General features: G+C 50.6%; 2 protein-coding genes across 7 annotated transcripts in view; both read left to right on the top strand.

Moving 5' to 3' along the window:
- LRRC23 (leucine rich repeat containing 23) overlaps window positions 1–12528 on the top strand; it is a 30595-nt gene extending 18067 nt beyond the window's left edge. Inside the window, exons 6-8 of the mRNA XM_024210995.2 lie at window positions 10878–11014; window positions 11671–11893; window positions 12237–12528. Coding sequence (XP_024066763.2) covers window positions 10878–11014; window positions 11671–11893; window positions 12237–12275 — 399 coding nt within the window. The 3' untranslated portion in view covers window positions 12276–12528. The remainder of the gene's footprint in view (window positions 1–10877; window positions 11015–11670; window positions 11894–12236) is intronic.
- Window positions 12529–12805: 277 nt separating this feature from the next.
- Window positions 12806–21900, top strand: part of ENO2 (enolase 2) — a 12346-nt gene continuing 3251 nt past the window's right edge. The window contains exons 1-5 of one of the 6 annotated variants that reach the window (XM_024210976.2): window positions 12806–12917; window positions 17607–17708; window positions 19363–19458; window positions 19731–19789; window positions 21768–21837. In XM_024210976.2, the coding sequence (XP_024066744.1) occupies window positions 17624–17708; window positions 19363–19458; window positions 19731–19789; window positions 21768–21837 (310 nt within the window). In that variant the 5' untranslated portion in view covers window positions 12806–12917; window positions 17607–17623. Of the gene's footprint in view, window positions 12918–17606; window positions 17709–18066; window positions 18143–19362; window positions 19459–19730; window positions 19804–21314; window positions 21343–21767; window positions 21838–21900 lie in introns of those variants that run through there. The other 5 variants (XM_026660240.1, XM_026660239.1, XM_024210977.2 and 2 more) reach the window with 5 other exon arrangements.

The raw sequence follows: 21900 nt of genomic DNA, 5'->3' as shown, positions 1-21900 counted from the left end.
AAATTCTCAACGAGTTCCTCCCTATTTGTTAAAATCAAGTCTAGAACAGCTTCACCCCTAGTAGCTTTTTCAACCTTCTGAAATAAAAAGTTGTCTGCAATGCAGTCCAAGAATTTGTTGGATAGTCTGTGCCCCGCTGTGTTATTTTCCCAACATATATCCGGATAGTTGAAGTCCCCCATCACCACCAAATCTTGGGCTTTGGATGATTTTGTTAGTTGTTTAAAAAAAGCCTCATCCACCTCTTCCACCTGGTTAGGTGGCCTGTAGTAGACTCCTAGCATGACATCACCCTTGTTTTTTACCCCTTTTAGCCTAACCCAGAGACTCTCAACACTTCCGTCTCCTATGTCCATCTCTACCTCAGTCCAAGTGTGTACATTTTTAATATATAAGGCAACACCTCCTCCCTTTTTCCCCTGTCTATCCTTCCTGAGCAAGCTGTATCCATCCACACCAACATTCCAATCATGTGTATTATCCCACCAAGTTTCAGTGATGCCAACAATGTCATAGTTGTATTTATTTATTAGCACTTCCAGTTCTTCCTGCTTATTACCCATACTTCTCGCATTTGTATATAGGCATCTAAGATACTGGTTTGATCTTTCCTCCCGGTTTTGTCCTGACCCTCCTTTCTCTCTGCCAATATAGCCCACACTCTCTCTCGTCTCCGACCCATCTCCCAGGTCTCCATGTTCCCCACTTACCTGCGGGCTTTGCTCACCTGTCCCCGTCGAACCTAGTTTAAAGCCCTCCTCACTAGGTTAGCCAGTCTGTGTCCAAATAGGGTCTTTCCCCTCCTCGAAAGGTGAACACCATCTCTGCCTAGCAGTCCTTCCTCAAATAGCATCCCGTGGTCTAGGAAGCCAAAGCCCTCCTGGCGACACCATCTTCGCAGCCAGGCATTCACCTCCATGATGCATCTGTCTCTGCCCGGGCCCCTACCTTTGACAGGAAGAATCGAAGAGAATACCACCTGCGCTCCAAACTCCTTCACCCGTACTCCCAGAGCCCTGTAGTCACTCTTGATCCGCTCAGTGTCACACCGCGCAGTATCATTTGTGCCCACATGGATGAGTAGCATGGGGTAGTAGTCAGAGGGCTGGATAATCCTCGACAATGCCTCCGTAACGTCTCGGATACGGGCTCCCGGCAGGCAGCATACCTCCCGAGATGAAATGTCAGGGCGACAGATGGGCGCCTCCGTCCCCCTCAGCAGAGAGTCTCCGACCACCACTACCCTACGTTTCCTATTCGCAGTGGTGGCAGCAGACCTCCCAGCCTTAGGGGTACGAGGCTTCTCCTCCTTTACTGTAGGGGGTGATGCCTTCTTTCCTGTATCAAGAAGAGCATAACGGTTACCTATTACCACAGCGGGAGGGTTCGGAGCAGGGGTGGAGCACTGCCTGCTGCCAGAAGTAACCAGCTGCCAGTGTCCACCCTGAGCCATCTCCTCCTCCACCAGTGGTGTATCAGCAGTCCTGTGTCCTGGGACAGCTACCTCAGCTGTCTCCACATGGACACTGTCCAGGAATTGCTCGTGGATTCGGATGCTTCTCAACCTAGCCACCTCCTCCTGTAGCTCTCCCACCTGCTGCCTGAGAGATTCCACCAGCAGGCACCTTTCACATTGGATGGTCCCCTCAGCCTGGATATCAGTAAGTGGAAATTGCAAGTTACAGTCTCTGCAAAACCACACCAGGATCTGGGTAGAAGCATCCATGCTCAGGCGCTCTGTCTGGCTACAGGCGCAGGTGGAGGAGACAGAAGCAGTGCTGGCACAGGTGTTGCGGGTCTTCCTAACCATCGTAAGCCTCCCTCTGTCAAACTCCCGTCTGCAGCCCCCTGTCCGCTGAAAGGGTTGTTTAAGCAAGAAGTTTAAAGTTTTAGGGGAATAAAGGGAAAACAGATAGAACCGGCAAGGGACCCTCGCCCCTTCCCACTCCCCTTCCCAACTCCCTTGCGAAACTCCCTGTTAGCAGCCCCTGGTCGCAAACGCTCCCTGGTCGCTTGTGCGCTGCTTTATAAAGCCCTGGCCTGTATGAATGCCCCGCCCACTGAGTAAGGCTCAGCCAATTACCAGAGGCTTCCTGGTTTCAAACCTTCCTTTGAAGCTCACAGCTTCCAACTGTCAGCCACAGCACACGGTCCTTCAAACAACCAACCAAACAAACAGACTGCCAAACACAAGCTCAGCACACAGCAAGTAACCCCCAAACACAAACAAACACACACTGCAGACAGTCACTTACCCCAAAAGGGTGCTGTATTGCTCCTCCTTCACCTGGAGAACTCCCTTGCGAAACTCCCTGTTAGCAGCCCCTGGTCGCAAACGCTGAATGCTTTGTTGTGGAAGAGTCAGCCTGGCTTTTATAAAGGGAAATCATGCTTCACCAATCAATTAGAATTTTTTTGGGGGGGGGGCAACAAACATGTGGACAAGGGGATCCAGTGCACATAGTGTACTTGACAGGTTTCAGAGTAGCAGCCGTGTTAGTCTGTATCCGCAAAAAGGACAGGAGTACTTGTGGCACCTTAGAGACTAACAAATTTATTAGAGCATAATAAATAATAATAATAGCCCATGAAAGCTTATGCTCTAATAAATTTGTTAGTCTCTAAGGTGCCACAAGTCCTCCTGTTCTTTTTATAGTGTACTTGGATTTTCAGAAAGCCTTTGACAAGGTCCCTCACCAAAGGCTCTTAAGCAGGGGTGGGCAAACTTTTTGGCCCAAGGGCCACATCTGGGTATGGAAATTGTATGGCGGGCTATGAATGCTCATGAAATTGGGGGTTGGAGGGTGGGAGGGCTCTGGCTGGGGGTGCGGGCTCTGGGGTGGGGCTGGCAATGAGGGGTTGGGGATGCAGGAGGGTAATCCAGGCTGGGACCGAGGAGTTCGGAGGGCAGGAGGGGGATCAGGGCTGGGGTAGGGGGTTGGGGTATGGGAGGAGTTCGGGGGACAGGCTCCGGGCGGTGCTTACCTCAAGCAGCTCCCAGAAACAGCAGCATGTCCCCCCTCTGGCTCCTACGCAGAGGTACAGCCAGGCGGCTCTGCACGCTGCCCCATCCGCAGGCACCACCCCTGCAGCTCCCATTGTTTGCGGTTCCCAGCCAATGGGAGCTGTGGGGGCAGCATGTGAAGCCCTCTGGCTGCCCCTACGTGTAGGAGCCGGAGGGAGGACATGCCGCTTTTTCCAGGAGCCATGCAGAGTGGGACAAGACCCTGACCCCGCTCCCCGGCTGGAGCAGAACAAGCCCCAGACCCTGTTCCCTGGTGGGAGCTCGAGGGCCAGATTAATATGTCTGGAGGGCCTGATGTGGCCCCCGGGCCATAGTTTGCCCACCACTGCTCTTAAGCAAAGTAAGCTGTCATAGGATAAGTGGGAAGATCCTCTCATGGATCAGTAATGAGTTAAAAGACAGGAAACAAAGGGTAGGAACAAATGGGTCAGTTTTCAGAATAAAGAGAAGTAAATCGTGGTGTCCCTCAGGGAGCAGATCTGGGACCACTGCTGTTCAACATGTTCCTAAATGTTCTGGGAAAAGGGGTAAACAGTGAGGTTGCAAAATTTGTAGACGATACAAAATTACTCAAGAGAGTTAAGTCCAAAGCAGACTGCAAAAAGTTACAAAGGGATCTCACAAAACTGGGTGACTGGGCAACACAATGGCAGATGAAATTCAATGTTGATAAATGCAAAGTAATGCACATTAGAAAACATAATCCCAAGTATACATACAAAATGATGGGATCTAAATTAGTTGTTACCACTCAAGAAAGAGATCTTGGAGTCGTTGTGGATAGTTCTCTGAAAACATCTGCTCAATGTGCAGCAGCAGTCAAAAAAGATAACAGAATGTTATGAACCATTAGAAAACGGATAGATAATAAGACAGAAAAGATCATAATGCCACTATATAAATCCAGGGTACACCTTGAGTGGTGTGTGCAGTTCTGGACACCCTATCTCAAAAAAGATATACTAGAATGGGAAAAGGTACAGAGAAGGGCAACAAAAATGATTAAGGGTATGGAACAGTTTCCCTATGAGGAGAGATTAAAAAGACTGGGATTGTTCAGCTTGGAAAAGAGACGACTAAGGAGAGATATGATAGAGGTCTAAAATCATGAATGATGTGGAAAAAGTGAATAAGAACATAAGAACAGCCATACTGGGTCAGACCAAAGGTCCATCTAGCCAAGTATCCTGTCTTCCAACAGTGGCCAATGCCAGGTGCCCCAGAGGGAATGAACAAAACAGGTAATCATCAAGTGATCCATTCCCTGTCGCTCATTCACAGCTTCTGGCAAATAGAGGCTAGGGACACCATCCCTGTCCATCCTGACTAATAGCCATTGATGGACCTATCCTCCATGAACTTATCTAGTTCTTTTTTGAACCCTGTTATAGTCTTGGCCTTCACAACATCCTTTGGCAAGTTGACTGTGCGTTGTGTGGAAAAAAAAACCTTCCTTTTGTTTGTTTTAAACCTGCTGTCTATTCATTTAATTTGGTGACCCCTAGCTTTGTGTTATGAGAAGGAGTAAATAACACTTCCTTATTTACTTTCTCCACATCAGTCATGATTTTATAGACCTCAGTCATACCTCCCTTAGTCGTCTCTTTTCCAACCTGAAAAGTCCCAGTCTTATTAATCGCTGCTCATACGAAGCCGTTCCATACTCCTAATCATTTTTGTTGCACTTTTCTGAACCTTTTCCAATTCCAATATATCTTTTTTGAAATGGGGCAACCACATCTGCACACAGTATTCAACATGTGGGCATACCATGGATTTATATAGAGGCAATATGATATTTTCTGTCTTATTTATCTATCCCTTTCTTAGTGATTCCCAACGTTCTGTTCGCTTTTTTGACTGCTGCTGCACATTGAGTGGATGTTTTCAGAGAACTATCCACAATGACTCTAAGATCTCTTTCTTGAGTGGTAACAGCCAATTTAGGCCCCAACATTTTATATGTATAGCTGGGATTATGTTTTCCAATGTGCACTACTTTGCATTTATCAACATTGAATTTCATCTGCCATTTTGTTGCCCAGTCACCCAGTTTTGAGAGATCCTTTTGTATCTCTTCACAGTCTGCCTGGGACTTAACTATCTTGAGCAATTTTGTATCATCTGCAAATTTTGCCATCTCACTGTTTACCCCTTTTTCCAGATCATTTATGAATATATTGAATAGGACTGGGCCCAGTGCAAACCTCTGGGGGACACCATTATTTACCTTTCTCCATTCTGAAAACTGACCATTTATTCCTACGCGTTGTTTCCTATCTTTTAACCAGTTACCAATCCATGCGGGGACCTTCCCTCTTAACCCATGACAGCTTACTTTGCTTAAGAGCCTTTGGTAAGGGACGTTGTCAAAGGCTTTCTGAAAATCTAAGTACACTATATCCACTGCATCCTCCTTGTCCACATTCTAGTAGATTGGTGAGGCGTGATTTCCCTTTATAAAAACCATGTAGACTCTTCCCCAACAACTTATGTTCATCTATGTGTCTGACAATTTTGTTCTTTACTATAGTTTCAACCAGTTTGCCTGGGACAGAAGTCAGGCTTATCGGCCTGTAATTGCCGGGATCACCTCCGGAACCTTTTTTAAAATTGGTGTCATATCAGATATCCTCCAGTCATTTGGTACAAAAACTGAATTAAATGATAGGTTACAGACTACAGTTAGTAGTTCTGCCATTTCACATTTGAGTTCCTTCGGAACTCTTGGGAGAATACCATCTGGTTCTGGTGATTTATTACTGTTTAGTTTATCAATTTGTTCCAAAACCTCCTCTAATGACATCTCAATCTGGAACAGTTCCTCAGATTTGTCACCTAAAAAGAATGACTCAGGTTTGGGAATCTTCCTCACATCCTCAGCCATGAAGACCGATGCAGAGAATTCATTTAGTTTCTCTGCAATGGCCTTATCATCCTTGAATGCTACTTTAGCATCTCACTGGTTGTTTAGCAGGCTTCCTGCTTCTGATGCACTTAAAAAAAATTTGCTATTACTTTTTGAGTCTTTGGCTAGCTGTTCTTCAAATTCTTTTTTGGCCTTCCTAATTGTATTTTTACACTTAATTTGCTAGAGTTTATGCGCCTTTCTATTTTCCTCACTAGGATTTAACTTCCACTCTTTAAAGGATGCCTTTTTGCCTCTCACTGCTTCTTTTACTTTGTTGTTTAGCCACAGTGACACTTTTTTGGTTCTCTTATTTTGTTTTTTAATTTGGGGTATACATTTAAGTTGAACCTCTATTATGGTGTCTTTAAAAAGTTTCTGTGCAGCTTGCAGGGATTTTACTTTTGGTACTGTACCTTTTAATTTCTCTTTAATTAACCTCCTCATTTTTGTTCAGTTCCCCTTTCTGAAATTAAATGCTACAGTGTTGGGCTGCTGTGGTGTTTTCCCTGCCACAGGGATGTTAAATTTAATTATATTATGGTCACTATTACCAAGCGGTCCGGCTATGGTGTAAATCCTGTGTTCCACTTAGGACTAAATCAAGAATTGCCTCTCCTCTTGTGGGTTCCAGGACTAGCTGCTCCAAGAAGTTGTCATTTAAGGTGTCAAGAAACTTTATCTCTGCGTCCTGTCCTGACATGACATGTACCCAGTCAATATGGGGATAGTTGAAATCCCCCATTATTATTGAGATTTTTATTTTAATAGCCTCTCTAATCTCCCTGAGTATTTCACAGTCACTATCACCATCCTGGTCAGGTGGTCGATAATATATCCCTACAGTTATATTCTTACTATCCATAGAGATTCTATGGTACAGTTTGGTTCATTTAAGATTTTTACTTCATTTGATTCTATGCTTTCTTTCACATATAGTGCCACTCCCCCACCAGCACGACCTGTTCTGTCCTTCCAATATATTTTGTATCCTGGTATTACTGTGTCCCATTGATTATCCTCACTCCACCAAGTTTCTGTGATGCCTATTATATCAATATCCTCATTTAAAATGAGGCACTCTAGTTCACCCATCTTATTAGTTAGACTTCTAGCACTGGTATATAAGCACTTTAAAAACTTGTCACTTTTTAGCTGTCTGTCATTATGTGGTGTAATTGAATGGGACTCTTTTTCATTCGACTGTTTCTCATCAGATCCTACCTGTATTTCATCATCTTCCATCCTCTCCTCCTTACTAGGACATAGAGTATATCCATTAATAGATCCTCCTCTAAGGGATGTCTCTGCCCAAACCACATGCTCCTCCAGACCTGTTGGCTTTCCCCCAGCCCTTAATTTAAAAACTGCTCTATGACCTTTTTAAGTGCCAGCAATCTGGTTCCATTTTGGTTTAGGTGGAGCCCATCCTTCCTGTATAGGCTCCCCCTTTCCCAAAAGTTGCCCCAGTTCCTAATAAATCTAAACCCCTCCTCCCAACACCATAGTCTCATCCACACATTGAGACCCTGCAGTTCTGCCTGTCTAACTGGTCCTGCGTGTGGAACTGGAAGCATTTCAGAGAATGCTACCATGCAGATCCTGGACTTCAATCTCTTACCTAGCAGCCTAAATTTGGCCTCCAGGACCTCTCTCCTATCCTTCCCTATGTCACCGGTACCAAATATACCACAACCACCGGCTCCTCCCCAGCACTACACATAAGTCTGTCTAGATGTCTTGAGAGATCCGCAACCTTCACATCAGGCAGGCAAGTCACCATGTGGTTCTCCCGGTCATCGCAAACCCAGCTGTCTATGTTTCTAATGATTGAATCCCCCATAACTAATACCTGTCTCTTCCTAATAACTGGAATTCCCTCCCCTGGAGAAGTATCCTCAGTGCGAGAGGATACCACAACATCATCTGGAAGGAGGGTCCCAACTATGGGATCATTTCCCTCTGCTCCAGTTGGATGTTCTCCTTCCCTGGGACTTTCATCCTCCTCAACAGCACAGAGGCTATCAGACCGGAGGTGGGACCGTTCTACTGTGTCCCGGAAAGTCTCATCTATGTACCTTTCTGTCTCCCTCAGCTCCTCCAGCTCAGCCACCATAGTCTCCAAAGCCCATACACAGTCTCTGAGGGCCAGGAGCTCCTTGCACCGAATGCACACATACTCCACCTGCCCATAGAGCAGGTAATCATACATGCTGCATTGGGTGCAATGAACTGGATAGCTCCCACTCTGTTGCTGGACTTCTGCCTGCATTATCTTTTTACTCCTAAAGCTCGTTTCTCTGTTGTTGTTTTGATTTTATCGGGGGGGGGGGGGGTTGGCTTTAAGTTTAAAGAATGTTAAGTGTATCTAGCCCCCTGGCTCTCACTCCCTTGCAAAACTCCCGTGTTAGCCGCTCCTGTTCACTAGCTCCTCTGGTTGCTTAGGAGCAGGCTTTTTAAAGCACTGGTCTTCCTGAGCAGTCCCATCCCCTGATTAAGGGTTGATGGTTGCTACAGGGCTTAGGGATCAAAGCCTCATTAAGAAGCTCTCAGCCTTGCCTAGCAGGCCGCTAGGCTCAGCACACGGTCCCCCAAACAAACAGACCCCACGGTATATTTCAGTCAAGCAGCAAACACACCACAAACACACACGCTACAGACAACAAACTTACCCCAAAGGTCACGTAATTGCTCCTCCTTCACCTGGAGAACTCTCTCACGAAACTCCCGTTAGCCGCTCCTGCTCACTAGCTGAAGAAGGAAATATCATTTACTCCTTAACATAACATAAGAACCCAGGTCACCCAATGAAATTTATAGGCAGTAGGTTTAAAACAAACAAAAGGAAGTACTTCTTCACACAATGGAGAGTTAACCTGTGGAACTCATTGCCAAGGGATGTTGTGAAGGCCAAAACTATAATGGGGTTAAAAAAATAATTAGATAAGTTAATGGAGGATAGATCCATCAATGGCTATTAGCCAAGATAGTCAGGGATGCAGCCCCATGCTCTGGGTGTCCTTGGCCTCTGACTGCCAGAAGCTGGGAGTGGATGGCAGGATGGATCACTCAATGATTGCCTGTTCTGTTCATTTCCTCTGGGGCACCTGGCATTGGCCACTGTTGAAAGACAGGATACTGGGCTAGATGGACCATTGTTCTCACCCAATATGGCCGTTCTTATGTTCTTACATTTGCCAGTGGGTTTCACAGATGTTTGTTGACAGCAGACAAATGGTGAGGAATCTTGGGTTCCATTCCAGCTCTGGAAGGGAGTGTGCTCTAGTGGGCACAGATTCTTCTGCCCATTTCCCCACAAGCTTCACCCTATTCTTCCCCCTCTTCTCCAAACTGTCCCAGCCTCTCCTATAACTGTAATAATGACTGGCCTAGACAAAATAAATCAGAAACTTCTGTTCTCCCTGTCACCTAACACAAGAACAATGAGACATTCAATGGCACTGAAAGGTGGCAAATTAAAAACCAATACAAGGAAATATTTTTTCACACAACATGTGATTAGACCATGGAATTTATTGACAGAGGTAGTTGTTGAAGCCAAGCATTAGCAAGATTCAAAGAGGGACTGGACATTTATATGGATAACAAAAATATCCAGTTATAACAGTAAAGTCTACAAAAAATTGGAAGGAACATAACACTTCCCTGTTTCAGGGCTTAAACCATCCCTGGGGGCAGATTATCTCACATTTGCCTCTTGCAGTTTTCTTACCCCTGCCTCTGAAGTGTCTGTTTCTGGCCACTGTCAAAGGCAAGGATGGCAGACTAGATGGCCTACTGGGCTGATCCAGTCTGGCAAGCTCTGTGACCCTGCAAACACATTTTCAATTCATAATCAAACACATAGGGCGATAATTTAGAACCCAAGGCCACAGATTGGGTACTGCTGTGGTAGGGGGTACTGTGCTGGTAGTGCTGTGGGTAAGCCATAGGGCTCACTCTGTTCTCTAATCAGTAATGATCTCAATGCCCCAGTGTAATTCTAGGGGCCACTGTGCTGCAGGGAGTGGTGTGGGTTACTCAGTAGGGGACATTCTCCCCTTGGAGTTAGTACTGGCCCCATTGCCTCAGCATGATGCTGCTGGAGGTTAAGTCTTTCACAAAACATTTTTCTTGAGTCCTTGTAGTCCAAAGATACCCTATCCCTTTGCCCAAGTCAGGGCGTTAACCCTCATACTCAAATCCCAACTCAGATTATTTTAGTCTCAATCATAGAATCATAGAAGATAGGGTTGGAAGAGACCTCAGGAGGTCATCTAGTCCAACCACTTGCTTAAAGCAGGACCAACACCAACTAAATCATCCCAGCCAGAGCTTTGTCAAGCCGGGCCTTAAAAACCTCTAAGGATGGCAATTCCACCACCTCCCTAGGTAACCCATTCCAGTGCTTCACCACCCTCCTAGTGAAATAGTGTTTCCCAATATCCAACCTAGACCTCTTGCACTGCAACTTGAGACCATTGCTTCTTGTTCTGTCATCTGCCACCCCTGAGAACAGCCGAGCTCCATCCTTTTTGGAATCCCCCTTCAGGTAGTTGAAAGCAGTTATCAAATCCCCCCTCACTTTTTTCTTCTGCAGACTAAACAAGCCCAGTTCCCTCAGCCTCTCCTCGCAAGTCATGTGCCCCAGCCCCCTGAGGGACTCATCATCCCTAAAAATTTTCCTGCAGCTTCTATTGGAAACAGTATTCCACTGAACCTCCTATCCTAAGTCATTGCACGGCACTGTTGTTGGTTTGTTAAACAGCTGTTGTGCCCCACCTCAGAGAAGGGTGCACTTTAGAAGAGTGCACTGGGGGTGATGAGTATGTGGAAAGTGAAAGGGATTTTAGCACTATAACATTATTCTGATTCCCTCTTCCCTTTCTCCAACTTTCTTTCCTTCCCTCACCCCAATCTCTTCTCTCCCTTCCTGTTGCTCAGGCCCAAAACTTCATTACCCACCTTGAGGGCCTGGAGGAACTGGTGCAGCTTACGACCCTGCATCTGCGTGACAACAGGCTTGAGACCCTGGATGGCTTCTCTAAGAGCATGAAGTGCCTGCAGTACCTCAATCTGCGGTGGGTCCTCCCCTGATCAACTTTGGCCCTGGAGACCCCTCTGGAGAGTACTGGGAACCCCCTGTGGGCAATGGGACTGCTCACCTCAAAACATGTCAAGTTAGCTGCTTTGGAGACACTAGTCTTCACCAGCAGGTGGGGCTGGGTTGGTCTTCCCAGCCCACTGATCTCTACGGCCCAGGCCAAGCCACCTTGATGGGCCCCAGTGCTCTGATTCCTCAACCACTTTTGGATGCCACTCTTTGCCACTGTGTTCCTTCAGAGAGATTGGCCCCTCCACATCCATCTCAGATCTCCCCTGCTGCACCTTATCCTCTTTGGTCCCTCTGCCCTCCCCCCTTCAGTACCCTGTTGATGACTGCAAATACCCTTTTCTCCTAGGTATTTGCTATACAGGGGAGGCAATGACACTGGCTGATCCAAAGGGCTGTCTGTACACAGAGGAGACACCTAAGGAAACCCAGACAGGGGAAGATCTTTCTTTTTGTCTCTCTCAGTTTGGGGAGCCCCAGGTGCTCAGGGCTGTTTGCTGATGAGTCCCTTTCAGTGGGTCATGTCTGTTCAGTCACTTTATTGTTATTTTCCTTGGGGGATCTCAATAAATAGAGTTATTCTCTCTCCCTGTTTCCCCCCACACACACACCACTCCTCTGCAGGGGGAACGGGATTCTGAACCTTCAGGAGATGGCAAAGCTGCAGGTTCTGCCCATGCTGCGGGCACTGGTGCTGATGGACAATCCCTGTTCTGATGAAGGTGAATACCGGATGGAGGCTCTGGTGCTGCTTCCCCGTCTTGAGCGTCTCGACAAGGATTTCTTTGAGGAAGATGAGCGGGCAGAGGCCGAGGAGACACGGCAGCGACGCCGGGATGAGGAACAGGTTAGAGCAGGGGATGCAGGGTGGGGGGCCAGGGCGGGAAGAGACTCGGAAAGGAGAAAGACTAGAGATTTTCAGTCTGAAGTCTTTTCTTTAGATTAAGGGGGAAAAAAGAAAGCCTAAAGTAGAGCCTCAGGAGAGAGTACAGTGTGTGAAACATCCTCTGAAACATGCTGCATCACATCTGCCATACAAAATGGCCTGAGCCATTAGCCTTAGCTAATGAAAGGGTCAGCATTGAGAAAACAGTCAGAACAATTATAGAGCCACCTACCCCACAAGGAGGAAAGAAAGCAACATCTGGAACCATCCTTGTTAACCTCTCCCTTTTCTTTTTTTCCCTCAGGAAATGGAGGAATCTGCCCAAGGGGAGGTGACTGAGTGACCCTCCAGTTGACCCTAGAGTCTCTCAGAACTCTGTGGGGCAGGAGTAGGTTGGCCAGGGAGCAGGACCAGTGTCTACGGCTCCATGTATTTGGCCCTCAGAGACCATTCCTTTGCCCACACTCCCTGTCTCTCCTGGGAGAAGTTGGTGTCAGACACCCCCCTGTGCTGCCCAAGGGAATGCAGCTCTATTGCAGTCAGTGCAGCACAGGCTCTGCTCCTCACAGGCCCAAGGAGAAGGAGGAACAGTTAAGGTTTGTGCAGTTTGAACTGTGGAGCCTGAAGCTCCTGCAATATTTTCTGCTTTGAATAAAAAGAATTAATGAATCTGGAGTGAGTGAAGTTGATTATCCTGGGCCCCTCTCCTCTCCTCTCCTTTTGTGTCTCTGGCTCGCTCTCTCCATCCCCTACGTGCTGTTTGCAAAGCTTCTTCTAAATCCTGACTCATCGCAGCTCTGGGTCACATGCTGCTGTCTCGGCCCTATCAGGGGCGTCTCCATCCTGCTGCTGCTGCCGCCGTTGGCTTAGAGGACACATCATCTCCCCTTGAGGTCCTGCTCCTACATCCTTCCTCAGCTCCATCCTCCTCCTCCTCCTTCCAGCAGCACTTTCTCAATCTCTTGCTCACACCTGCCTTAGGAAGGTAAGTGTCCCCCTCACATCCAACATCCCCCTTGTGCATTTCTACACTCCCCATCCTGGGGGGCCCCCAGCACCCCCCAGCATTTGGGTCCTTGGAGAAAGGGACCAGGCGGAGAGGCAAATAAACTAGCTAAACTCCCCTCACTTCCTCCTCCTGCTCTCCCCTCCCCCTGCATTCTCCCTCCTCTGCTTCTCTCCTTTCCTTCTTATTTTAATGTCATGCAATCTCCCCTGTCCTGCCCTTATCTGTGCTACATCACAAAGCTGCAGGACAACACAGCTGTGCCTCTCCATGGGGTATTTATTTGGGGAGGGCTCAACCACCAGAGGTAAGTTATGTTCCCAAGGGCACCCAAGGGAGATGCTGTGGCTTAGAGGCTTACTTGGGGGCAGCTGATTCCTGGTGTCTCTGAAAGAGCTTGGTGCTAGGAGGGGGACTAATCTGAGGTGCCGGTGAGCATCATTCATGTGGGAGGGAACCAGGAGGGACCAGCTTTGCTGAACCCTGGGATCAGGCTAGTTTCCTAGTCTAGCAGGGCGTTGGCAGCATCACAGAGCTGCCTCCCAAGGGGAGGGAGGGGAATTGCCTTGTACGACATCACATAGTTCACAGCCCCACACCCCACTGGGCGGCAGTGATGGGAAGAGATGGCAGCCAAGGAAGCACTAACTGCAGCAGCCACAGCACTGCAGCAGCGTGAGCTTCCTGGGAGCAGTGCCGAGCCTGGGGGAATTGCAGCAGTGCCAGCTGCCTTACAGCAGTGCCCTACCAGTGCGTTGTTGTAGAGGACTGCAGCAGGCTTGAGAACTGGGGAGGAGGATTGGGCAGTCCTTGCCACTGCCTGGCTTGGCAAGCGGGGGATGGAGGGATGCAGCAGTGTTAGCTTCTACAACACCATGCCCTGGCAGTGTGAACTTCCTTGAAGCAGTGCCAACCTGGGGGAAGTACAGCAGTGCAAGCCTCCTGCCAACGTTGCCCATTCCACCAGCCACCACTCCCTCTCCCAGCACTGTGTGATTGCTCCTTGTGGAAGCTATCCAGGCTTCCTCTCCCAAGGGCCTGTGCACCCTTCAGCCTGACGTCTGCCCTCTTCTTCTTGAGCTGCGTATGAGTTCCAGGCTGTGGCTCTATTCCAATCCCTTATCCCAGCTTATCCGTCTCTGACCTCCTTTCAGGACAGCACTGCTGCAGCCAGTGAGTTCCAGTGCGGCTCTTCCTCCATCTGGGGCCCTGGAGGTGGAGAACTGGACAGTGAGAGAGAGAGAGAGAAGCAAGGAAGGAAGGGTACAGAGGGGAGAGGAAAGAGGAACAGAGAGCGTGATGGGGCCATGGGGATGCAGCATGGCTGAGGTCTAGTTCCTTTGCTGTCCTTGGGCCAGCTGCTCAGTGGCCTTTGGAAGGATTGGGTAGAAGAGGAAAATTGACAGTCTGAAATGAAGCTGACAATGTTGCTGCTGAGGGGTTGGGAAATGTTTAGTCCAGTTCATGTCTCATCATCAGGAAACTCACACTTGTGGGGTCTGTCCCTCCTTGCCCTCTCCCTCCTTTATGTTGCCTGCTAGGGTACTGCCAGGGCACTGCCATGAGGGAAACGCACAACCGCAGGGCACTACCATGGGGGAAGCGCCTGTGGGGTCTGACAGACTGCGTGAGAAATTCGGCTTGCAGAGCAGCTGCTAGGGCAGCTGATGGGGATGCCAGCCCAGATGGTGGCTGTGAAGGGAGTTGCAAGGGGGAGAACAGCCCTGCGTGGGTGAGATTTCCCAGCATTGGAGATGTTTTCTGTAACAACACTGTGATTTCCAGACACCAGGGGAAGGGGCTTGAGACCAGCTCCTGCCCCCGGTATGGGCTGCTCCTGGTCTCCCCTCTGCTCCCTCCACCACATGCACTGCACACAGTCCCTGGTGAGGTGTAAATCTCTGCCCACCCCCATGCCACTGTGCCTTGTACTGGGCATTTGTCCCCTGCGCAAAGGCTTTGCAGGGCTCACCAACTGAGAATTGAGTTTCCCTGCTCTCAGCTTCGGATTGGGTTTAATATCTCCACTCAGAACTGGTTACCCCTGGGGGTGGGGAAGGGGGACTGAATCTGTGTGAGCAAGAGAGGAGGGGAGGGGTGATGAAGGAAAGAGGGAGGAAGCAATAAGGAGAGGCAGAGAAGGGAAGCGATAGGAACTGGGGGGATTCAAGGGGAAATGGCTGGGGGGGGGGGATGGTGCATTGAATTCTGCTACCGCTGCCCTAGGGTACCACTCCCTAGAGCAGGGGTGGGCAAACTACGGCCCAGGGGCCACGTCTGGCCCTTCAGATGTTTTAATCCAGCCCTCAAGCTCCTGCTGGGGAGCAGGGTTGGGGGCTTGCCCCGCTCCGTGCATGCCATGGCGCCACGTGGCTCCCGGAAGCACCAGCATGTCCCCCCTCCGTCTCCTCCGTCTCCTGACCCTGCCGCACGCTGACCCTGCCCCAAGCGACATCCCCGCAGCTCCCATTGGCCAGCAACTGCAACCAATGGGAGCTGCAGGAGCGGCATCTACGGACGGGGCAGCGCGCAGAACTGCCTGGCCGCACCTCAATGTAGGAGCTGGAGAGGGGACATGCCGCTGCTTCCTGGAGCTGCTTGAGATAAGTGCCACCTGGAACCTGAACCCCTGACCCCTTCCAGCACCCCAACCCCCTGCCCCAGCCCTGATCCCCCTCCCTCCCTCCAAACCCCTCGGTCCCACCCTCCTGCACCCCAGAGCCCGCACCGCCAGCTGGAACGCTTACCCTCCCACCCTCACCCCTGCCCCAGTCCGGAGCCCTCTCCCGCATGCTGAACTCTTCATTTCTGGCCCCACCCCATAGCCCGCACCCCAACTCCCAATTTTGTGAGCATTCTTGACCCGCCATACAATTTCCATCCCCAGATGTGGCCCTCAGGCCAAAAAGTTTGCCCACCCCTAGAGTTATTGCTAGGTACTTTGTCTGGCAGCCAATAGATGGGTGGCAGTTGGTTAGCTATGACCGAATCTTCAAACCTCCTCACCTCCCAACCCTCGCAATACAAGAGACCTCCATCCTCCCCCTCCCACCACACTCATTAGCATGACTTACATATAGAACTAAAGATTTAAAAGCTGGGACCAGCCCCATACCCCTCTTTCCTCCCCCTGGGCTGCAAGACAAGAGCATTCCTCTTAGTCCATTCCTGGGGCTCCATAGCGCCCACTTTCCCTAATGCTGGGGCTCCAGGCCCTTCCCTCGGGGAGATGGCTCCCCCTGGGCTCACAGACCCTTCCGTGCTAGGGCCCTGATTCCTGTGTTCCTTTGCCTTGTATCAGTCTCACCCTTTCCTTCCCTCGCCCCCCTCGCCCTCCCCAAGCAAAAGTGTGCAACCTGTGGACATTAAGGCTTTGAAATGTGACCCTCAAAGGTGACCGTAGGATAGAACAGTGTATTGGAATTTTAATGGCAAAGGTGCTCCCTGAGCTGTGCCCTGCGATTTAAAATTGCAGTGTTTGGATCAGCCCCACCACAAGAAACCAGGATCCAGAAGGAAGAGAGGTTAGGCTTTCCCTGGCTGCTTGCCTACTGCCTTGCAGTGGATGGAAGAGAGGAGCTCTGGTTGCTCCATTGCCTGTCTCCCTGCCAGGCTGTGGGTAACCCCGGGACAGCAGGATAGTGATGGGTGGCTCCCCTCCCCGATAGCCAGCCTAGGCAGCCCAAGCTGAGAACTACCAACCAATTACAGTGACTTGATTCTCTGTCCAAGTCTTGGTTAGAGCAGCCTGGGTGCTGGCCAGCTCCCAAAAGACCATATACCAGTGGAGATAGCTCCAGCATGCTCCAGCCATGCCCCTTCCCCCCATCCTGTCGTGCCTCCCCCCAGTGCCAGGGCCTCTGTGGAGGGAGATGTAGGTACCAGCTATGCCAATGCTACACCCACTGAGGCAGGGCAGTTCCCTTGTGCTGCCTGAGCATAAAAGGAGCAGAACATGGCAGAGATTGGTTGTGGCCCCCTGACCGTTTTGCAATATTGTGTTCAGACTTCAGGCTGAAAAGGTTGGACAATGTTGAACTAAACAACCCCATCCCCTGAGGAATTACACCTTCAGGCATTTGCCAGCAGTTCGCATGTCCTTCCCTTGGCCATGGCTTCCCGGAGCCAGGTGGGTTTAGCCTACCTGTGCCCAGAACCCAACCCCTGCGGCCCCAGAAGCGTTTCTCTGGCTTGTCTCCAATGTTGCATCTACACTTGGGACAGATTCCCAGCTCAGGTAGACACACACATGCCAGTTCTGCTCAAGCTAGTGTGCTAAAAATAGCAGTGTGGCCATGGTAGCATGAGCAGTTGCGAGTGATGGCCTGGATTAGCCAGGTCAAGTACAAATCTGCCCGGACCCTGAGGGTATGTACTTAGGTCAGCTAGCCTGTGCTGCTGCTCACCACTGCCCTTGCTACACCACTATTTTTAGTGCATCAGCTTGAGCATGTCTCTGTGAACTGGGAATCGCACCCCCAGCTCCAAGGGTACTCAGACATAGCCTAAGTTCCCTCCTGCCTGTCACTGTCTTTCTGGGAATGAAGGGCCCAGAGCTGAGCCCCGTATCCCAGATAGGATGTGAGGCCTCTGTGATGGAGAAACTCAGAATTGAGCCTCTTTCCTTGCTTCTCCTCCCCCCGCTGCCCATCTCCAACTCTTCTGCAGGAAAGATCAGGATCACCATGTCCATTGAAAAGATCCATGCCCGGGAGATCCTGGATTCCCGTGGGAATCCCACCGTTGAGGTGGATTTGTACACAGAAAAAGGTATGTGTGACAAGGTGGGAGGAGACTGAGCATGTCTGGACTGTCCAGCACTGGGAGGCAGTGGAATTAGTTCAGTCCTGTGGCAGCCAGCTAGGAAATAGCACCCACAATCTGGATAAGCTTTGTTTCTTCAGCAGCCAGGCATCTTCTCCTTGCAACACCTAGGACCTTGACCACTTAATTCCTGCTGGTGAATTTACAACTAAGAGAAGTTGGGTCCCAAAGTTGTAACCTTATCAAATGAGTGAATGCGTGAATGAGTTTGTGCTGATGAGTGTGTAGTGAGTGTGCATGTGTGTCTGTCACTGAGCTCCCAGAGAGGAGAAGGCACCTCCCATACAATTCATGTCCTCTGAGAGATCTTCTGTTAGCTGAGGCAGGAGAGGCCTGTGGTTTTGGAGCTGAAGGATCAGAGTTTGTGGCTGGATCCCTAGGTAGGGGTGTGTGATTTCTCTAGTGAATGTGTGCATGCTCTGCAGCATGAATATTCATTAGCCTCCAGGAGGTTTACAGTCCAAACAGTGTTGTGCTAGTACATGAGCACCAGAGTGAGATACTCACTGGAAACTGAAATGAAACTGTTGATTTCTGTGTGTACATGATGGGTTGTGCGTCTGTGTATACAGTAACAGCTATCTGTCCCTGAGTATGTTAGTGCATGCTTGTGTGCCTCCATGTCTGTACAATGTCACAGAGTTGGGTTTCTCTGTCTAGTAGGTATTTATAGAGTCTAGCTGTATCTTCAGGCACGTGCATGGTCATGGGCCTTGCATATTTATAGATTTATAATGTAGATTTATATGCATACATGTGCAAGTACTCCTGTGTGTTCATATCTGTGCACGTATCCATGTGTATCTGTGTTTATGTCAGGTTTCTGTCCGCTTCTAGAGCTGAATGTTTCATTCACTTCTTTATTCAATGAAATATCAAAAAAGGAGAAATTACCAGTCAGCCACCCTTCAAACTCAGACTCCCCTAGAAGGGGTGGAGACTAACGTGTTTGAGTATGAGACTGAGGAGCAGACCTCCTGGGTTCTAGCTCTAGTTCTGAGATGGAGTAGGATCAGGGCCGGTGCAACCCATTAGGCGACCTAGGCGGTTGCCTAGGACGCTAGCATTTGGGGGGCGGCATTTCGGGTCCTTCGGCGGCGACCGCGGCAGCCAGAGAGCTGCCACATGGCTCCCCGGGCCGGGGGGAGCTGCCGCGGTGGGGGCGCCTCAGGGCGGAGTGGGGGAGCTGCTGCAGGGGGGGGGGCGCCTCAGGGGGGGAGGGGGAGGCGGAGAGCTGCCACAGGGCTTGGGGAAGGGGGGGCGCAAGGTGGAAGTTTCGCCTAGGGCGCGAAACATCCTTGCACCCACTCTGAGTAGGATATAGTGGGTGCACCACAGGGAGGAGCTGGGAGTCAGGACACCTGGGTTGTCTACGTAGCTCTGCAACTGTCTCACTGTGTGACCTTGGGTGAGTCCTTTCCCCTCCTTGCGACACAGTTTCCCCACCTAGACTGTGGGGTAATGCCACTATCCAAATAGCTCGTGGGTTGTAAGTTACATTCAGGAGGATAGGCAAACAAGGGGTGCGCAGGGGCTTAGAAGCTTCCCTTTTTCTTCCTTCTTTGCTCTCTTTTCACACCTATGTTTTGCTTTTTCTCAGGCATGTTCCGTGCTGCAGTCCCTAGCGGTGCTTCCACTGGCATCTACGAAGCTCTGGAGCTGCGAGACAATGACAAGTTCAGATTCCTTGGAAAAGGTGGGGACATTTCAGCTCCTGCTCACCCTCACTGAACAGTCTCAGGCAACTTCGTAGCCCCAATGCTGTGTGTGTGCATGTGTGTCCATTCCTCTCAGGGCCTGATTCTGTACTCAGCACTCCCGGTTTTGTGCTGGTATAATTCCACTGACCTCAGTGGAGTCACACGAATATAAAGCTGGTGTGACTGAGTGGAGAATTAGGCTTTGAATCTGTCTGTCTCTGTCTCTTTCTTTGTCTAACTCGCTGTCTCTGTCTCTTCCCTTCTCTAGGGGTCCTGCAGGCCGTGGATCATATCAACAGCACTATCGCCCCAGCTCTCCTGGGCTCTGTAAGGATTTCCCTGTAATCTGCTTTCTGGGAGGTTTATTTTACTCTCTTGCTTTCTAATCTCTTTCTGCCTCTGTCTCTCTCTTCATTTTACCAACTGGGTTGGCACATTGCTGTTCCCTATGACTCCAGGCACACACTCTCACAGGTGTGTGTGTGTGTGTGTGTGTGTGTGTGTGTGTGTGTGTGCACACACTCTCACAGGTGTGTGTGTGTGTGTGTGCAATCGACAGGTCTCTGCTCCACTGGGTAGGTGGGGCTTTATTCCATATGGCCCTCCCCCATACTCCAATTATCATCTGATCTGGCACCTCTCCAGCTGCCCCTCATTGTAAGGCTCTCTCCCTCTTTCACACATGCACCTCTTGGAGCACTGCTCATTCCTCATCCAAATCCTCCATTCCTATTCCCATTAGTCTCATCCCCCCCCCCCCCCCCCCGGCCAGCCTGGCATTCACAATGCTCTGGCCTATGGATTTTGTTTGTGCAGAATCTTGAATTTCCCATGACGTGTTCCATGGCCTCATCAGGCAGTGACAGTGCTTTATGGCTGTAGGGCAGCCACTGTCCAGGTTTACTCAGGATCATCCCTTGTTTGAGGTAGCTGGCCTGGGACAGGGCCGGCTTTAGGCCAATTCAGCCGATTCCCCTGAATCGGGCCCCACGCCTAAGAGGGCCCCGTGCCCTTGCCACCGCCGGTACGCCATACTGGGGCGGCCTGGCTTCCCCAGGGGGCAATTTAAAGGGCTGGAGCCCCAGGCCCTTTAAATAGCCGAGGGAGCTCTTCCCCAGGGCTCCCTCGGCTATTTAAAGGGCCGGGGCGGTAGAAGCAGGGGAGCCCCGGGCCTTTTAAATAGCCCCCAGAGCCCTGGGGTAGCAGGTGGCTCCGGCAGCTATTTAAAGGGCCGGGGCTCCAGCTGCCTCTGCTGCCCCAGTCCTTTAAATAGCCGCGGGAGCCCCGCTGCTTCCCCAGGACTCCGGCAGCTATTTAAAGGGCCGGGGCGGTAGAAGCAGGGGAGCCCCTGCTCTGCCCGCAGCCAGCCGCTGCTGCACCCCCTGCCCACACCAGCCCCGCACCCCTTGCCCTGCCCACAGCCAGCCCCTGTCTCCAGCCAACCCCGCACCCCCTGCCCGCACCAGCCCCGCACCCCCTGCCCTGCCCACAGACAGCCCGTCTCCAGCCAGCCCCGCACCCCCTGCCCGCACCAGCCCCGGACCCCCTGCCCTGCCCGCAGCCAGCCCCTGCTGCACCCCCTGCCTGCACCAGCCCTGCACCCCTGCCCTGCCCGCAGCCAGCTCCTGTCTCCAGCCAGCCCCGCACCCCCTGCCCCCAGCCAGCCCCTGCTGCACCCCCTGCCCTGCCTCCAGCCCCGCATCCCCTGCCCTGCCCGCACCAGCCCGTCTCCAGCCAGCCCCGCACCCCCTGCCCTGCCCGCAGCCAACCCGTCCCCAGCCCGCCCCGCCCCCCCCGCCCGGCCCCCAGCCAGCCCCGCACCCCTTGCCCTACCTCCAGTCAGCCCCTGCCCTGCCCCTGCCCTGCCTCCAGCCAGCAATGTACGTAATATATAATTTTGTTTTTATTTATATAGTTATGGAAAGTAAATAATACATGGAAGAAATGAAAGGGGTTTTTTTACGTGTTTTTTTTTTTAGTCATCCCTGCCGGGGCCCCGCCGAAAATGTTTGAATTGGGCCCCGCACTTCCTAAAGCCGGCCCTGGCCTGGGAAATCTGTAAGAGGGCTCAATACACACTGCCAGCTGGCCAGTTTTATGGGCTCAGGATCTCCCATTTTTTTGTACCTTGGAGGTGAAAAAACCTATATGGCCCAGCCCGAGCCAGTTCCTCACAACCAGAGCAGAAGTGTGATGTATACTGAATCCATGTGCTACAGAAGTGCTATACAGTTACACACACAGCCCTCCCTTAGCTGAGCTTCTTTCCACACCTTCCCTTCTTAGCAGATGTGTCTTCTTGCAGGGCCTCTCTGTTGTGGATCAAGAGAAGATAGACAACCTCATGCTAGAGATGGATGGGACAGAAAATAAATGTAATTCCACTCTCCTTTGGCATGGGAAATAGAAATGTAGAGGTGTGTGAGGTGATACTGCAG

This window comes from Terrapene carolina, unplaced genomic scaffold, assembly GCF_002925995.2.
Source record: "Terrapene carolina triunguis isolate 2854851 unplaced genomic scaffold, T_m_triunguis-2.0 Scaffold740, whole genome shotgun sequence".
Taxonomy (NCBI): Eukaryota; Metazoa; Chordata; order Testudines; family Emydidae; genus Terrapene; species Terrapene triunguis.
Note: the sequence above shows the minus strand (reverse complement) of the source record. Positions and strands in the feature narration are given on the sequence as shown.